The sequence below is a fragment of the Symphalangus syndactylus genome, chromosome 20, assembly GCF_028878055.3.
Source record: "Symphalangus syndactylus isolate Jambi chromosome 20, NHGRI_mSymSyn1-v2.1_pri, whole genome shotgun sequence".
In the NCBI taxonomy this organism is placed as follows: domain Eukaryota; kingdom Metazoa; phylum Chordata; class Mammalia; order Primates; family Hylobatidae; genus Symphalangus; species Symphalangus syndactylus.
The window spans coordinates 17,453,995-17,474,011 of NC_072442.2; the positions used below are offsets into that span (position 1 = coordinate 17,453,995).

The following is a 20,017-nucleotide window of genomic DNA, read 5'->3' on the forward strand; positions in this document are numbered from 1 at the left end:
CCATAGCCACTTCCTGGGAAATGTTAAAAATGCTATAAAATGTACATGATGGAATAACACTGCAAAATGAATTTAGGAGACCATGTAGGTTGGTTGACTGGGTGGCATACATTTCTGTCTCGTATGGGACCTATTCAGAAAAGGCATGAAGTGATGCTATTAAATAGATCTGTGAAACTTCTAGTTCAGCAGCTGCATTCATTTTATTTTTCAATTTTTAAATTCCCATTCTTATTTATTAGCTATGACTTTGAGGCCAGAATTAAAACAAATATTTTAGTGGCAGCATTTATGATTTGTTTAGAAGTACCAGATTGATCCCCATGGTTAGATCTGGGCAGATTCAATATGGGCAGTGTAAATTTGTTGCTCTCAGGGACAAAGTGAATAACATTTTCAAGGAACTTTAAACAAAATTAATAAACTTTATTTTTTATTTTTATTTTTTGAGATGGAGTCTCACTCTGTTGCCTAGGCTGGAGTGCACTGGCACAATTTCAGCTCACTGCAACCTGCACCTCCTGGGTTCAAGCGATTTTCCTGCCTCAGGCTCCTGAGTAGCTGAGATTACAGGCACGTGCCACCACACCTGGCTAATTTTTTGTATTTTTCAGTAGAGATGGCATTTTACCATGTTGCACAGGCTGGTCTCAAACTCCTGAGCTCAGGCAGTCTGCCCACCTCGGCTTCCCAGAGTACTAGGATTACAGACGTGAGCCGCCACGCCCGGCCGGAATCTTCTTTTGCCTGGCTAACTCTTACACTGTTTCCTATCTTAAATATCATTTAAGAAGTCTTCCGTGAGTCTACATAAAATGTCATATTCCCCTTCCTCCTTCACCTTGTCACCTAATTGGGCAAGCTAGTTAATCTGCTTGTCACACTCAATGCCTCAGTTTCCTCATCAATAAAATGGGGGCTAGTAATGGTATCTAAAATAATACCTGGCCAGGTGCACTGGCTCACACCTTTAATCCCAATACTTTGGGAGGCTTGAGCTCAGGAGTTAGAGACCAGCCTAGGCAACATAGTGAAACTCTGTCTCCACAAAAAATACAAAAATTAGCTGGGTGTAGTGGTGCACACCTGTAGGTCTAGCTACTTGGGAGGCTGAGGCAGGAGGATTGCTTAAGCCTGGGAGGCAGAAGTTGCAGTGAGCTGAGATCGCGCCACTGTGCTCCAGCCTGGGTGACAGAGCAAGACCCTGTCTAAAAAAAATAAAAAATAAAATAATATCTAACAAATAGAGTAACCTCAATAGATATTACTTGTTTCTGTTTTCATTATTATCAATCACCTTCATCCTAGTTTTTAAATTATTTACATCCATCAGAGTGTCTTTTCAATGTGTTCTCTGTTAGAGGTAAGCTTTTGTTAATATTTTGTCCCCAAGTATTAGCTCAGTAGCTTTCACATACTTGATACTGAGTAAATGTACATTGAATAATTACAATAATTAATTCCATTGGATTACTTCATAATTGTAATCATGGAAAAAATATAACAGAGCAAAATTAAGACATTTATTCAATGTTGTTATTCATTTGTTGAATAAAATCAACTTATGTGTAAATTGTGGTTTGAATAAGAATTGTCTCCATCTCTGTATATTGGGAGTGATCCATGATGGCAAATTATAATACCTGCAGATACATATCACAGATAACTAAAACTGAAATATGTAATAGATACTAATTTAAAATGCCCCATGGAGGCTGGAAGCGGTGGCTCATCCCAGTAATCCCAGCACTTTGGGAGGCTGAGGAGGGCAGATTACTTGAGGTCAGGAGTTTGAGACCAGCCTGGCCAACATGGCGAAACCTCGTCTCTACTAAAAATACAAAAATCAGCTGGGTGTAGTGGCACACGCCTGTAATCCCAGCTACTGGGGAGGCTAAGGCGGGAGAATCGCTTGAGCCAGGAGGCAGAGGTTGCCGAGATGGTGCCACTGTACTCCAGCTTGGGTGACAGAGCGAGACTCCGTCTCAAAAAAAAAAAAAAAAAAAAAGGACCTCATGGAAATGACATTTTTATGTAATAAGAACAATAGATTAGTATACTGTTATATTTTTGGACAACAAACTATTTCTTATTTATCAAACTATCGTTAGAAACATAAGGAAGAAATCCTCAATTCTGTGCAATAAGCCTGACATGAACAGACCTGCCACCTTTAATTCAGTAAATAATTGATTTGCTTTCCAGAGGCATTACTTCTGCCAGCTGAGCAACTGAGAAATGTAAAGTACAACACATCTACATTTTAAATAATTACCCCTCCTTGGCAGGGAAATTGCTTTTCCATCCATTAATAAGAGGAAAATGAGTGTTGAATCTCTAGTGAAACAGTAAATATGTACCCCTTTAGATGGCTTGGCTGCATCTTTAGACTTGAAATTCTTCTGGTTACTTAAATGATACATATTAAAAGGTGATTGTGGTCTTGGGTTAATCATTACAGAAGTTTAGGTTTTTCTTTTTGGACATAAAAGTTTTCCCATTGATTCTAGCAAGTGGTTAGAAGAATACCATGTCTTGATTTGTTTTTAACATCTATAATGCATCACAGATCTACAGCATAACATAGCTTGAGATTTTTAATCTGACAGCTTCTGGTTTATCGCTATCAGACACCTATATTATTTTCATTCACAATGCAAAGGCAACTTGAAGAATTTATTTCCTTTTTTCATTAGAAGAGGATGTTTCCATAGTAGGTTTATACTTACTCTCTTGTTTCATCATCTTGTAAAGTGGTGTCCTTTACTCATGTAATGGATTTACTCTCTGAAGAATTAGTTCTGTTTGCTCTCTGTTCATTGTGGCACTGTAGTTGTGTAAGAGGGGGATCTTTGTAGGGGTGACTTACCATTAGGTAGTAGGTACAGTGTCTAGGGACCACAATACTTTTAGAACCTCGCTATAATCTTCTGATTTCTTTAAAAGCAGAAAAAAAAAACACATGGTTTTAAGTTAATAGAATGGAGTAAAAAAAATATAACTTTAAATATTTTTTCCTGGAGGAGAGGGCCCATGAAGACAAAAATGCCCACCCAGGTCCCACCTAAAGTCCTAATGTAGCCCTGGGTTCCATCAGTAAGTGAAGAGCCTTGCCCGTTCTTCATCACTATTGCTACAGCACTACCACTTAATTGAATAAAGGTGCTCAGTTAATAGTGAATGAACTCATGGAAGATGTGAATGCATACATTGGGATACTACGTAAAAATGTGGAATCAACACGTATACCTGTAAAAATAGACCTGTCTACAACAGATATAAATACTTACAATAATATAAACATAGTATTTAATTTTGCAAAAGGTGAAGAAGGATCTGTATAGTCAGGTACATACATGCAAAGCAGCTGTTGATTTCAACTTTTCATTTATCAGTACACCCTTACCGGTTGTTAAACACTGAAGTACTTGAATACTTCTTGCCCCTCCCAATTGCCTCTGGGCCTCCCTCCCTGGTGGGGGATGGTGGGCACCTTGTTTCACTATTTTTATTCAGATTGGCCTGTATCTTGCCATATATTAAATATTTTTTGAACATTGCTCTAAAAATAGCCTAAATATTTCCCAAAGATATATATTCATTTCAAAGAGATTTATTATATATAGTAAGGTGAGTACCTGTGGTCGGGAGCAGTGAGAAATGAAGAGTGGGTGCAGGAATGGAGGAGCAAAGAGAAAATGTAAAAACAGTAAGAGGCTGGGTGCAGTGACTCATACCTGTAATCCTAGCACTTTGGGAGGCCGAGGTGGGCGAATCACTTGAGCTCAGGAGCTTGAGACCAGCCTGTCCAACATGGTGAAACCCCATTTCTACTAAAAATACAAAAATCAGCCGGATGTGGTGGCTCGTGCCCGTACCTGTAATCCCAGGTACTTGGGAGGCTGAGGCGCGAGAATTGTTTGAACCCAGGAGGTGGAGGAATGCAATACAACACAACACAACACAACACAACACAGCACAACACAAATAGCAAGAGAAGGTTTATGTATGGACTTATTAACATAGACGAAATGAAAAATCTGATTAATTCTTCCATGCATCTGAAGTCTAAAAAGGATATCTAGAATGCTAAGAAAGTGGAGGTAATGTTTATCAATTAGAATTGAGAATTAATAAATGTAATGTTAATATAGTTTTAACAGTACAACAATGTAAAATAATACTATTAAATACAATTATAGTTAATTAAATAGTTTATAGTATTAATTATTGATATAATAATTAAAAATGAACTGATTTTATAATTTTCCCTTTGTTCCTTTGATTGTTTCTAAGAAGACGTTGAATAAGTAAATATATAATTTGGTTGTGCGCAGAATGCCTGCCTACCCAGTCATCTTTTTTATGGATCAGCCATTGTTCTTATATATACTTGTTCTGTAACATAGTCACAGAGTCATGCTTTGATACTGCTCCTGTAGGTAATCAAACCTAAATTTCCAGAGACACTTGTTCATTTCATAATGTTTTCAACATGTGCTCATATACCCAAAATGTGTTAACCGATGTACAATTTGATACAGCATACTTGATGACTATCTTTGAAACTTTATTTTTCATCTAATCATTATCATTTGTTACTTAGTTACTTAGTTTCTGAACATTTGGGCCAGAACCCTGATTCATGTCTGTTATATTTTCATTTAAGTACTATGATACATGGTTCTTTGAGCACCCATTTAGCCAAGCTGAGACTCACTGACCTTTTTTTTTTTTTTTTTTTTATACTTTAAGTTTTAGGGTACATGTGCATAACGTGCAGGTTAGTTACATATATATACATGTGCCATGTTGGTGTGCTGCACCAGTAACTCGTCATTTAACATTACATATATCTCCAAATGCTATCCCTCCCCTCTCCCCCCACCCCACAACAGGCCCCAGTATGTGATATTCCCCTTCCTGTGTCCATGTGTTCTCATTGTTCAATTCCCACCTATGAGTGAGAACATGCGGTGTTTGGTTTTTTGTCCTTGCGTTAGTTTGCTGAGAATGATGGTTTCCAGCTTCATCCATGTCCCTACAAAGGACATGAACTCATCATTTTTTGTGGCTGCATAGTATTCCATGGTGTATATGTGCCACATTTTCTTAATCCAGTCTATCCTTGTTGGACATTTGGGTTGGTTCCAAGTCTTTGCTATTGTGAATAGTGCCGCAGTAAACATACGTGTGCATGTGTCTTTATAGCAGCATGATTTATAATCCTTTGGGTATATACCCAGTAATGGGATGGCTGGGTCAAATGGTGTTTCTAGTTCTAGATCTCTGAGGAATCACCACAGTGACTTCCACAATGGTTGAACTAGTTTACAGTCCCACCAACAGTGTGAAAGTGTTCCTATTTCTCCACATCCTCTCCAGCACCTGTTGTTTCCTGACTTTTTAATGATGGCCATTCTAACTGATGTGAGATGGTATCTCATTGTGGTTTTGATTTGCATTTCTCTGATGGCCAGTGATGATGAGCATTTTTTCATGTGTCTTTTGGCTGCATAAATGTCTTCTTTTGAGAAGTGTCTGTTCATGTCCTTTGCCCACTTTTTGATGGGGTTGTTTGTTTTTTTCTTGTAAATTTGTTTGAGTTCATTGTAGATTCTGGATATTAGCCCTTTGTCAGATGAGCAGATTGCAAAAAATTTCTCCCATTCTGTAGGTTGCCTGTTCACTCTGATGGTAATTTCTTTTGCTGTGCAGAAGCTCTTTAGTTTAATTAGATCCCATTTGTCAATTTTGGCTTTTGTTGCCATTGGTTTTGGTGTTTTAGACATGAAGTCCTTGCCCATGCCTATGTCCTGAATGGTATTGCCTAGGTTTTCTTGTAGGGTTTTTATGGTTTTAGGTCTAACATGTAAGTCTTTAATCCATCGTGAATTAATTTTTGTATAAGGTGTAAGGAAGGGATCCAGTTTCAGCTTTCTACATATGGCTAGCCAGTTTTCCCAGCACCATTTATTAAATAGGGAATCCTTTCCCCATTTCTTGTTTTTGTCAGGTTTGTCAAAGATCAGATGGTTGTAGATATGCGGCATTATTTCTGAGGGTCACTGACTTCTTTTTTTTACCCCTCACCATATATCTGTTGTTGTTTTTTTTTTTTTGTATGCTTCTCTGAATGCTGTGTTTTGAGTTTTTCTCTCTTCTTTTTTCTTCCATGGGGGTGGGGTGGCTGCTCAAGTGTTTTAACTTTCTAACTGGTCTGTTTAACGTCTTGTATTTTCCCTCTCTCCATTCACTCCATATAAAGCCAACAAGTTTATCTTGTCCTCACATTTATTTTTGTTTTTGTCTGTCTTCATTTTTATTGAATTGTAACTTATGTAATATAAGTTTCACCAATTTTAAGTATACGGCTTGTTGAATTTTATTTATATATGTACCTCTCTAAGCAACATCCATAGAGTTTGAAAGATCTGTTTTGCACATCTCTGAAATACATGGAATGCCCTTCCTACATTTAGAAATTCCTACATTTCCAAATTTACCCTTCAAATTATTTTGTAGTCCTAACACATAAAGAATCTGCTTGATACAGATTGGTCTCCAGGGAATCCTCTTCTTTATTTCTGCTTCCTGTCTTATGCTGTTCATAATTATTTCGCTTTACTATCTCTTCTGTCTACCAAATTCCTACTAACCTCCATTCAAGGTGTACTTTATTATGCACTTCCAGCAATTATTGTCTGTGACATGAATTTAGCATTAGTTGACTGTATCTGTATCTGTAATTTTTCCTTGAGGCTGATTACAGTCTGATACTACCATGTAGTTATGTATAGATCTTGAGTACTAAACTTTGTGTTGGGACATAATATACACCAGAAGCTAACACTCTTTTATCCTTAGACTTTTTCAATTATATTTCTCACTCTTTTTTTTTTTTTTGAGATGGAGCTGGAGTGCAGTGGCACAATCTCGGCTCACTGCAATCTCTGTAGAGGTGGGATTCCACCATGTTGGCCAGGATGGTCTCGATCTCCTGACCTCGTGATCCGCCAGCCTTGGCCTCCCAAAGTGCTGGGGTTACAAGCGTGAGCCACGGCACCCAGCCAAAATTTGTATGGAATTTCAAAAGACCTAAAATAGCCAAATCAATCTTGAAAAAGATGAGTATATTTTAAAGATTTAAACTACCTAAATTTCTGAATTAATCTAAAGCTCACCAAGAAAGGATTTTTAGGGAGTAAGTATAGACATAGATGAGTGAATGGAATAATGTCCAGAACAGTCATTTGATTTTTGACAAAAGTGGCAGGTAATTAAATAGGTGAAGTATAGTTTTTTCAACAAATTGTGCTAGAACAACTGGGATAACTTTTGGTAGAAAAATAAATCTTTACTAACATCATACATAAAATTAACTCTAAATGGATAATAGGCTTAGCATAAACACTAAAACTATGAAACTTTAAAAAGAAAACATAAGGTTATATCCTTTAACCTTGGGATAGAAAAAGATTTCTTAGATAAACACCCAAACCACAAAATCTCTATCAGAATTGGAAATCTCTTGGGAAAATGTTGAATAGTGAAAAGCCATGCCACAGACTTGGAGAAAATTTCTGATAGATGATAGATAGATAGATAGATAGATAGATAGATAGATAGATAGATAGATATTGAAAACATACAATTTAAAATGAGGAAAAGATTTTAAACAATGATGTCACAAAAGAAAATATTTAAAAGCCAGTAAGCACACAAAAAACTGATCAACATCACTGATCACCAAGGAATATTGGCAAATTAAAACTGTGAGAATACCAATTGAAATTATTAAAAAGACTGACAGTATCAAATGTTGGTGAAGTTATGGAGCTTGTGGGAATGTAAAATTATACAACCACGTTGGAAAATAGTTTGGCAGTTTCTTATAAATATTTAATATGCGACCCTGCAATTTCACTCCTAAATATTCACCCAAGAAAAAGAAAAACATGTCCACATGAAGACTAGTGTTTGAATGTTCATAGCTGTTTGAGTCACAATACTAAAAAAACTAGAAACAGACCAGCTGCGGTGGCTCACGCCTATAATTCCAGCAATTTGGGAGGCCATGGTGGGTAGATTACTTGAGGCCAGGAGTTTGAGACCAGCCTCGTCAACATGGTGAAACCCTGTCTCTACTAAAAATACAAAAAAAATTAGCCAAGTGTGGTGGCAAACCCCTGTAATCCCAGCTACTCAGGAGGCTGAGACAGGAGAATCACTTGAACCTGGAGACAGAGGTTGCAGTGAGCTGAGATGGTGCCACTGCACTCCAGCCTGGGTGACAGAGCAAGACTCCATCTCAAAAAAAAAAAAAAAAAGAAAGCAAAACAAAACAAAAACAAAAAACTAGAAACAGCTACGGAATAGATATATAAATTGTGGTATGTATTTAAAATGGAACACTAGTCAGCAATATAAATCAATGAATGACATACTGTTACTTGTAGCAGATAGACTGAGAAAATATTGTGTGATTACATTTCATTAAATTCTAAAACATGCAGTATTAATCCCGCATAATAGAAAGCTGATGAGTGGTTACTTGGGGCCAGGTGGCTGGGGAGAGGATGGTTTGCAAGTGAACACGAGGGAACTTTTTTTGAATGCTCTCTCTCTTGACTATGGTAGTAGTTACATAGGTATATGTATTTGTCAGATTCATCATATTGTACATCTAAAATGAATCTATTGTATATAAATTATGTATTAATAAAGGTTAAAGTTTTAAAAAGTATTCTGGCAATGGACAAATATTGTCAACTACCTGAAAAAATGAGAACACATGTACATAGGCATACACCGCATTCTTAAATATCTGTTTGGTAAAGAAATCTGTTAAAAATAATGAACATTAGAATGCTTAATATGAAAACTCACTGGAAATGACCAGAGATGTCTTCATAAGCCTGAAAATTTTACAATTCAAAGAGAAAGAAAATTAAATATTTAAATAATGATGTTAAGACACTTCGAACTGCTAAAAATGCAGGAGGACGAATATAACAAGTTAAAAAATAAAGTGAGCTAGAAAATCAGTTATTCACTTTATATAGACTTTTCCACATGAAACAAATAAGGGCAATATCACCGATTTCTTCTAATTTATGTTGGTTATGGATATATGCAACTTTTGTAAGGGATCAGCTAAATCATCTGCTTTGGTAGTGTTTACTTCAGTGCCTTTAACAGAGTGTTATGTAGCAAATTTGATAACGATATACTATATTTTAGGCTACTAAAGTGGAAGAATACATTGATGAGTATGATTATTAGTGTTTGTAAGTAGCTTAAAAAATATGCTGCTATAAGCTACTTAAGAAATTTATGCTGCCCATATGGAGACTTTGGGACCATTGTTTTCCAGTATTCATATCCAGCTTGAAAGTTTTATTAATCCGACTTTAATAAGCTATGATATTATGGATTTGTGTAAGCTGAGGAGGTTAACGCTTTCTCTCAGTACTGGGATTCTGTTTCTTTGCTTTTGTGTTTACAAATTTGGCTATTAACTTTTCTAAATAAGTAATTTGTAAGTTTGTATCTATACAGGTGTTAATTGAAAAGTATTACATGAACAAGCATTAATGCCAAAGTATAAAATTCTCTTATGAATGATATAATCTGAATTCCTGTAAAGATTTCTATTTGATTCAGCATAATCGTGTTTATGTCTCTTTATGGAAAAGAGTGTGAGTAGCTGGTAGTTTGTCTTCTAGTTCACATGTGTGTATATGATAAAGAACCATACAATTAGATAGGTGTTATAAATAGGATATGGCAAAAAAGGCAAACATACTCATGTTTCGAAGATTTTATAGCATATGCCTGGTGAAATTTTGCTACTCTTTAATTTTGCTTTTTGGGTTAACCAGCTGACGCCCAGTTGAAAAGACTTATGTTCGTGTGAGGCCGCAAAAGCCTTAATGTTCAGTCTCCAGCTACCTCAGATTTTGGAGAACGTTGTGTACCCTCAGCAGCTTCAATCCCCACCCTCTAACGCTAATGCTCATCTATCAAACTTGAGGCTAAGAGTGAGGGAGAGGAAGCTTCCAGATAAACATACAGAAGTGCCTAAACAGCTAATCACTCTAGGCTTCCGCTTCCAGGCCCTATAATTAGAAGTCCTTCTTTTTCCTTGTGTTCCCAGATGACGCAAATGCTTTTTGTGGCTTGGCACCTCATTTGGGGCGTGGGTTTAGTTTATGGCCAGGCCAGAGTCTGGTTTAGTCTTCTGATGCAGCATAAATAGTTCTCAAGCCACAGTCTACTCTCTACAAGTTTTTCCTTTTATGTATATGTGCATTTAAACTTGTTTTCTAGAAGAAGAAAAAGCTTGCTATTTCCTTGGCAGAATGTGTGCAAAAGAGGAAATTGTAAATGAAAAGAAAGCACGTGACTATGTAGTCCTATACTATTTCTTTTTCTCCTTTCTGCTCTTTAAATTTTTTATGTTATTTTACAAATTTTGTGAAAAAAGTAAACTTACTGGTGAATTGTAGAAGCCACATTTGCATGGAGGGGTGGAAAAAAAGTGTTTGAGATAGGATACACAGAAGATAATAGGCATAATTTTTTAGTGGACACTTTCCTGAAAATTTGAATTTGTTTTACATAATCATAACTAAACAGAGACGAATGTCAGTTTGAAAAGCTAGGAACGTATAGGAAAGTGTTCATTGGTGATTTTCATTCATATGTAAAACAATAATAGTCTTGATTTGGCAAATGAGGACCTTTATTTGAATGCTCATTCTACATAAAACGGTATGATTTAAAATGAAATTTAATGAAGTTTATAATAGGTGAGGAATATATGTTACAAATGCAAATTCATCTTATTTCCTGTCAGAATGATGTTTCTATTGAATTGTTTGTCAAGTGCAGAAAATTTGTTACAGAGAGGTGGAATCAGAAGATAGTAGTGGATTTATGATCATTTAAACTTACTGTAACTCAGCAAAAAAGTAGGAGGAGTGGCAAAACACTGTCTACAAATGGACAACAAAGCATTCATGCCTAAACTTAGAAACTCATTGTTTGAGGCCGGGTGCGGTGGCTCACGCCTGTAATGCCAGCGGTTTGGGAGGCCGAGTTGGGTGGATTGTCTGAGCTCAGGAGTTGGAGACCAGCCTGGGCAACATGGTTGAAACCCCGTCTCTACCAAAATACAAAAAATTAGCCAGGCGTGGCAGCGGGCGCCTGTAGTCCCAACTACTCGGGAGGCTGCGGCAGGAGAGTTGCTTGAACCGGGGAGGCAGAGGTTGCAGTGAGCCGAGATTGTGCCACTGCACTCCAGCCTGGGTGACAGAGCAAGACTCCATCTCCAAACAAAAACGAAACAAAACAAAACAAATTTATTGTTTGAATAACAGTGAGTAAAGAATATAAACTATGTCAATAACCTCGTGATCATAGCTAGATATATAATGAGAGGTAAGGTTATATATATTGTTGTAGGTTTAATAATTTATTAAATTATTTATAATAAATGGTACCTTTCATTTTCTAAAATGTATTCTCTTGGAAATAGCCAGGACAGTGGCATCTAGTAGGATATTTTAATATAGTGACTAGAGCTGTACCTTATGTTTGCCAGAGAAATAGCAAACTCAGATTTACTTCATCTTTTCACTGAAATGACTTATCTTGTCTTCCCACAGATGCTTAATATTCTTTCATGCCTTTTTGTTCAACAAAACATTAGTTTAAATGCTTATACTAATGTGATTCTACTTCTGGGAATAGCAAGGTAAACGTACAAACCATCCTTCCTGTAGAAAACAATTATGAAACCTGGACAAAATACAACTGAACTGGCACATAAAGTTAGATATGTGTATTATAATCTCTGGAACAACCAGTAAAATTTTAATATAAAGAGATATAGCTCAAAAGTCCATAGATAAATTATGTATTTTTAACATTCAACAATAAATATTGTTAAAAATAAGTAGTCTCAAAACAGCAAGAAACCATGAGAAGAGAAATAAACAAAACTGAATAAAATGTTGAAATTAGCATTTCATAAAAATTGATTACAAATAAATAGTCCCAAAACAGCAATAAAACATGAAAAGAGAAATAAAAAACAGAAACAAGACAAGCTAAAATAATAATAAATTGGTAGACCTAAGTCTAGCCCTACCAGTAAGTACTAAATATGAATAAACTACAAATACCAATTAAAAGGCAGTGATTTGATTGAAAGAGAGTGAGCAAGTGTGAGAGCACCCAACTGTTATCTAAAAGAAGCCTCTATTGATAGATATAGAGTAGAAGAGTGGAAAATATATACCATGCAAGTACCAAGCAAAACAAAGTTGGAGTGGCAAAATTAATATCCAAAAAAACTAGACTTCAGAGCAAGGAAAATAACCAGGGTTAAATCATGTTAAAAGGGTTAATTGACCAAGACTTCATACAATCCTAAATGTGTGTATGAACCTTACTCTAAAATTTAGGAAGCTGATATAACTTAGGAAAACTACACATGTCCGCAATTATACTTGGAGACTGTAACTCCTACTCAGTAATGGAACAGAAAGCAGTCAGTCAGTAAGGAAATTGAAGATGCAAACATCACTACCAATTATATACCTTTCTAGAATATATTCTAGGTGTTCAAGTGTATATGGAACAAGGATCATATTTCAAGCCATAAAACAAACTTTAACAAATGTAAGAGAAGTAACTTCTTGTCATAATGAAATTATACTGGCAATAATATCTGAAAGCTATCTGGAAAATATCCAAATATTTGGTAAGAAAACAATATGCCTTTAAATAACCCACGAGCAAAAGAGGAAGCAACTAGGAAACATTTAAAACTGAATATAAATGAAATTGCAGCATATCAAAATCTGTTACATTTAGCTAAGCAGGCTTAGAGGGACATTTATACCTATATGTGCTTACTCCAGAAAAGAAGAAAGTTCCTGAAACAATAATCTAAGCTGCTCCCGTAAGAAACTCAAAAAAAAAGGAAGAGCAAATGAACCCAAAACAAGGAGAATAAAGGAAATAATAAATATGTAACAGAAATCAGTGAAATTGAAGCGAGAAAAACAGAAAGTTATGAAACCAAATAGGTTAACCTTAAAAAGACCTTACCAGACTGGTGAAGAAAAAAAACAGAGAAGACACAGATTACCAATATCGTGAATGAAAAAGTGGATATCATTAATGTCTCTACAGATATTAAAAGGGTGAATTCCTTGAATTACAGAAAGTAATTCATCAGAGAAGAAATTTTATTTTATTTATTTATTTATTTTATTATTATACTTTAGGTTTTAGGGTACATGTACACAATGTGCAGGTTTGTTACATACGTATCCATGTGCCATGTTGGTTTGCTGCACCCATTAACTCATCATTTAGTATTAGGTATATCTCCTAATGCTGTCCCTCCCCCCTCCCCCCAACCCACAACAGTCCCCGGAGTGTGATGTTCCCCTTCCTTCTCATTGTTCAATTCCCACCTATGAGTGAGAACATGCGGTGTTTGGTTTTTTGTCCTTGCGATAGTTTACTGAGAATGATGGTTTCCAGTTTCATCCATGTCCCTACAAAGGACATGAACTCATCATTTTTTATGGCTGCATAGTATTCCATGGTGTATATGTGCCACATTTTCTTAATCCAGTCTATCCTTGTTGGACATTTGGGTTGGTTCCAAGTCTTTGCTTTTGTGAATAGTGCCGCAATAAACATACGTGTGCATGTGTCTTTATAGCAGCATGATTTATAGTCCTTTGGGTATATACCCAGTAATGGGATGGCTGGGTCAAATGGTATTTCTAGTTCTAGATCCCTGAGGAATCGCCACACTGACTTCCACAATGGTTGAACTAGTTTACAGTCCCACCAACAGTGTAAAAGTGTTCCTATTTCTCCACATCCTCTCCAGCACCTGTTGTTTCCTGACTTTTTAATGATGGCCATTCTAACTGGTGTGAGATGGTATCTCATTGTGGTTTTGATTTGCATTTCTCTGATGGCCAGTGATGATGAGCATTTTTTCATGTGTCTTTTGGCTGCATAAATGTCTTCTTTTAAGAAGTGTCTGTTCATATCCTTTGCTCACTTTTTGATGGGGTTGTTTGTTTTTTTCTTGTAAATTTGTTTGAGTTCATTGTAGATTCTGGATATTAGCCCTTTGTCAGATGAGTAGGTTGCAAAAATTTTCTCCCATTCTGTAGGTTGCCTGTTCACTCTGCTGGTAGTTTCTTTTGCTGTGCAGAAGCTCTTTAGTTTAATTAGATCCCATTTGTCAATTTTGGCTTTTGTTGCCATTGGTTTTGGTGTTTTAGACATGAAGTCCTTGCCCACGCCTATGTCCTGAATGGTATTGCCTAGGCTTTCTTCTAGGGTTTTTATGGTTTTAGGTCTAACATGTAAGTCTTTAATCCATCTTGAATTAATTTTTGTATAAGGTGTAAGGAAGGGATCCAGTTTCAGCTTTCTACATATGGCTAGCCAGTTTTCCCAGCACCATTTATTAAATAGAGAATCCTTTCCCCATTTCTTGTTTTTGTCAGGTTTGTCAAAGATCAGATAGTTGTAGATATGCGGCATTATTTCTGAGGGCTCTGTTCTGTTCCATTGATCTATGTCTCTGTTGTGGTACCAGTACCATGCTGTTTTGGTTACTGTAGCCTTGTAGTATAGTTTGAAGTCAGGTAGCGTGATGCCTCCAGCTTTGTTCTTTTGGCTTAGGATTGACCTGGTGATGTGGGCTCTTTTTTGGTTCCATATGAAGTTTAAAGTAGTTTTTTCCAATTCTGTGAAGAAAGTCATTGGTAACTTGATGGGGATGGCATTGAATCTATAAATTACCTTGGGCAGTATGGCCATTTTCACGATATTGATTCTTCCAACCCATGAGCATGGAATGTTCTTCCATTTGTTTGTGTCCTTTTTTATTTCATTGAGCAGTGGTTTGTAGTTCTCCTTGAAGAGGTCCTTCACATCCCTTGTAAGTTGGATTCCTAGGTATTTTATTCTCCTTGAAGCAATTGTGAATGGGAGTTCACTCATGATTTGGCTCTCTGTTTGTCTGTGATTGGTGTACAAGAATGCATGTGATTTTTGTACATTGATTTTGTATCCTGAGACTTTGCTGAAGTTGCTAATCAGCTTGAGGAGATTTTGGGCTGAGACAATGGGGTTTTCTAGATATACAATCATGTCATCTGCAAGCAGGGACAATTTGACTTCCTCTTTTCCTAATTGAATACCCTTTATTTCCTTCTCCTGCCTGATTGCCCTGGACAGAACTTCCAGCACTATGTTGAATAGGAGTGGTGAGAGAGGGCATCCCTGTCTTGTGCCAGTTTTCAAAGGGAATGCTTCCAGTTTTTGCCCATTCAGCATGATATTGGCTGTGGGTTTGTCATAGATAGCTCTTATTATTTTGAGATATGTCCCATCAATACCTAATTTATTGAGAGTTTTTAGCATGAAGGGTTGTTGAATTTTGTCAAAGGCCTTTTCTGCATCTATTGAGATAATCGTGTGGTTTTTGTCTTTGGTTCTGTTTATATGCTGGATTACATTTATTGATTTGCGTATGTTGAACCAGCCTTGCATCCCAGGGATGAAGCCCACTTGATCATGGTGTATAAGCTTTTTGATGTGCTGCTGGATTCGGTTTGCCAGTATTTTATTGAGGATTTTTGCATCAATGTTCATCAAGGATATTGGTCTGAAATTCTCCTTTTTGGTTATGTCTCTGCCAGGCTTTGGTGTCAGGACGATGCTGGCCTCATAAAATGTGTTTTAAATTAAAAAAATTAACAAAATATTTAATGGTAGTTGAAAATCTTCAAAAATAGGCCCAAATATTTTTACTTGAAAATTCCATTAAACATTTAACAAAGAAATAATAGCAATCCTACATATTTTTTTTTCCAGAAAATAACAGTGTAAGGAGCATTCCCATTTGATTCTTTGAGGCTTGGATTATCCTAAATATCAAAATCATCCAAGCACATTATTAGAAAAGAAAACTACAAACCAGTATTTCTCAGGGACACAGATATGAAAATATTCAAGAAAATATTAGAAAATTGAATCTAGCTGCTTATAATAAAGAATTTTGACCAAATGAGGCTTATCCCAAGAATGCAAGGCATGTTCAACATTTGATAATCAATTATTGTTAGAATTCGCTATATTAATAGATTTAAAAAGAGAAGCCACGTAATCATTTCAACAGATGCAGAAAAGCACTTGAAAAATTCAATTTTCTTTCATTATAAAAAACTCTCAGCATATTTTACAAAGGACTTTTACAAAAAACCTATACTTAATGTCATTCTTAAAGATTGAATGCTTTCCTCCTACAACACAGAAATCTCTCCTCACTATTTCTGCTTGCCTCAGCAAGTTCAGTAAGTCGAGAAAATTGAAGAAAAGGCATGTAGGTCAGAAGGGAAGAAATGAAACTGTGGTTGTTCCTAAACTACGTAATTGTCATCAAAGAAAATTCTTGTACTGTATAAAAAAACCCCTAGAACTTGCAGAAAACATACATTGTCAAGATAAAAAATCATCAATTTTATCTCTACGCACTAGCAAGCAAAAATTGATCACTGAATTTTAAAAAATATTACCATTTATAATAACTCTAAAAGACAATATTTTCAGAATCTGTGTGTCAAACAAAAAGAGAAAGAAGTCAAAATAGACCTAAATCAAGAAATATGCTGTGTTAATAGATCAGAAGACACAATATTAGGATATCAGTTGTCCCCAAATTAATTTATAGTTCCCTCAAAATCCTAAACAAGAATGGCTAAAATAATGTTAAGAAAGGCAGGAAAAGGCTCATTTTACCTGATTTCAAGATTTTCTGTGAAGTTACAGTAACCAAGAGTGTGGTATTAGTGAATGTAGACACAGAAATTGAATTAATAGAATAGAACTTCAAAAAATAGGCCTTGGCCTGGCATGGTAGTTCACGCCTGTAATCCTAGCAGTTTGAGAGGCTGAGGTGGGTGGATCTCTTGAAACCAGGAGTTTGAGACCAGCCTGGCCAACATGTCAAAACTCCCTCTCTACTAAAAATACAAAAATTAGCCAGGCATGGTGGCACACACCTGTAGTCCCAGCTACTTGGGAGGTTGAGGCATGAGAATCAGTTGAACCCAGGAAGTGGAGATTGCAGTGAGCCGAGAATGCACTACTGCACTCCAGGCTGGATGACAGAGTGAGACTGTCTCAAAAAATAATAATAATAATAATAAATAAATAATAAAAAAATGCCAGGCATGGTGGCTCATGCCTGTAATCCCAGCACTTTGGGAGGCCGAGTCTGGCGGATCATGAGGTCAGGAGACTGAGACCATCCTGGCTAACACGGTGAAACTCGGTCTCTACTAAAAATACAAAAAATCAGCCGGGCATGGTGGCGGGCGCCTGTAGTCCCAGCTACTTGGGAAGCTGAGGCAGAAGAATGGCGTGAACCCAGGAGGTGGAGTTTGCAGTGGGCAGAGATCGCGCCACTGCACTCCAGCCTGGGAGACAGCGAGACTCCATCTCAAAAAAATATAGGCCTACACAAATACAGCCAATTGATCCTTGGCAAGTTGACAATGTTACTTCAATGGAGAGAGAACAGTGTCTTCAAGAAGTCTTTCTGGAACAATTGGACATCTTATGCAAATAAGTTAACCTTATCCATGTTTTGTATAGGATCCTCACCATATAACCTGTTGTATAAGGTCCTCACACCTTATATAAATACTAAAATGATGATAGGCCTAAATGTAAAACATAAAATTATGAAACTTTTACAAGGAAACAGAAGATCTTTGTGACCTTGGGTTAGGCAGAGAATTCTTAGCTATGACATCTCATCAAAATTAAGAACTTTCCCTGTAATTGGCTCTATTGGCATTTTCAATAAATATCATGGTGAATTAAGTACAGGAAGTAGTATTTGGATCAGTAGATAAATTGGAGCATAGAATTAAAGTTTGAAGAAATTGCAAAAGTGGGAGTTCCATGGGGGTATGTCATTCTCACATTCTTTGTTTTGAAAAATGATTGTGGCTGGGCACGGTGGCTCATGCCTGTAATCTCAGAGCTTTGAGAGGCCACAACAGAAGGACTGCTTGAGGCCCAGAGTTCGAGACCAGCCTGGGCAACATGGTGAGACCCTGTCTCTACAAAAATAAAAGAAAATTAGCCAAGCATGGTGGCATGTGCTTGTAGTCCCAGCTACTTGGGAGGCTGAGGCAGGAGGATCTCTTGAGCCCAGGAATTTGAGGCTGCAGTGAGCTGTGATCGGGCGCCTGCACCCCAGCCTGGGCAACAGAGTGAGATTCTGCTTCAGGAAAAAAATAAAATAAAATTATGAATTCTGTAAATTCAGTAATATCAAACTTCTGTCTGCTAGTTTTACAGGAATGCCATAATACTTGTACATCTAGGGTTTATACCTTGCTAATATACTGATGTGTCATTAAGCTTGGTATTCACATGAAAAAGATGTTTTGTTTTATTTTTTTCTTTTGTAAAGTTTCTTATAGCCTTGGTAATTTTTTTCCCTTTGGTAATATTTTAAATATTGTGAATAGCTTTTTAGAATATTTCATCCACATACATAATCATTTTTATTTTTACCCTTTGTTTTTTGTCTTCCAGGAATGCTTCTAGTCACAACAGACACCCTTGGCCATGACTTTCATGTCTTCCAGATTCTGACTCATCCTTGGTCCTCATCACAGTGTGCTGTCCACCATCTGTATACTCTTCACAGGGGGGAAACTGAAGCCAAAGTAAGCTGTGTAATTTTTCAGAAGGCGATTTCTTAGTATAATATGACATCTACTCTAGCTGGTCATTTATATCACATTGCAGCTTAGTGTTGATGTTTGTGAGAATATATTGCTCTCTGTGATAGAATGGGTTGGATAATTAGGGAAAAATTCCGTTTTGACCCAGTAAATACATAAGCACTAGATGAACATTCTTTTGTTTAAGCGAATTTTGATAAAACAGTAGTGCTGTTTATCCTGCTTTTCATCCTGAGACCATTTCTTGCCCCAGGGAAAACTCCTATCATTCATTTGCTGTCTCTCCAGACCTTTTACTAGGCATTTGGATTCTGTGTACGTAAATATGTATGTACATACATACACACACATATACATATAAACATGGACATATTCATATATACAAAAATAGTTTCATGATGAATATGGATATATGAATACAGTGGAGGCTAATGAGAACCAGTTATACACATCCCTCCTTGGCACAGTATTTAGTGATACTATTTTGATTGCGTGAAATCACCCATGTTGGGACTATTTGATCACAAAAATTTGCAAACACTACAAATCAGGGCTATTTTTTTTCCTCGGAGAGCTAGATTTTAAACACTTACCAGCAGATAATCACGTACACATGCATGGGTACACATATGTTCATATGCATCATTTACTGAGCACTTGTATCAGGTACCATGCTGAGTGCTTTACATATATTTAATATTCTTTTTTAATTTTTAATTTTTATTTATTTTTATTATTTTTTTTGAGTTGGAGTCTCCCTCTGTTGCCCAGGCTGGAGTGCAATGGCGCCCCAATCATTGGCTCACTGCAACCTCCGCCTCCCGGGTTCAAGCAGTTTTCCTGCCTCAGCCTCCCGACCAGCTGGGATTACAGGCACCCACCACCATGCCTGGCTAATTTTTGCATTTTTAGTAGAGACGGTGTTTCACCATATTGGCCAGGCTGATCTCTTGACCAGGCTGATCTCAAACTCCTGGCCTCATGATCCACCCACCTCGGCCTCCCAAAGTGCTGGGATTATAGGCATGAGCCACCGTGCCCGACCCACATATATTTAATATTCTTAATATCACATGGTAGATACTGTATATTGTCTTAATAGCTTAAAATCTCAAATGCCTTTTGTTTCATACCCTATATGAACTTGCCAGTATAACACTGTATATATGTTATTCTACGAGATAGCCATTTGACTCTATTTA

At 36.7% G+C, this 20,017-nt stretch overlaps 1 protein-coding gene across 10 annotated transcripts in view; it reads left to right on the forward strand.

Moving 5' to 3' along the window:
- The window catches only part of BCAS3 (BCAS3 microtubule associated cell migration factor), a 727,466-nt gene that overhangs the window by 267,349 nt on the left and 440,100 nt on the right, over nt 1-20,017 (forward strand). For all 10 annotated transcript variants that reach the window (XM_055257582.2, XM_055257584.2, XM_055257583.2 and 7 more), the window contains exon 14: nt 18,664-18,797. In XM_055257582.2, the coding sequence (XP_055113557.1) occupies nt 18,664-18,797 (134 nt within the window). The remainder of the gene's footprint in view (nt 1-18,663; nt 18,798-20,017) is intronic.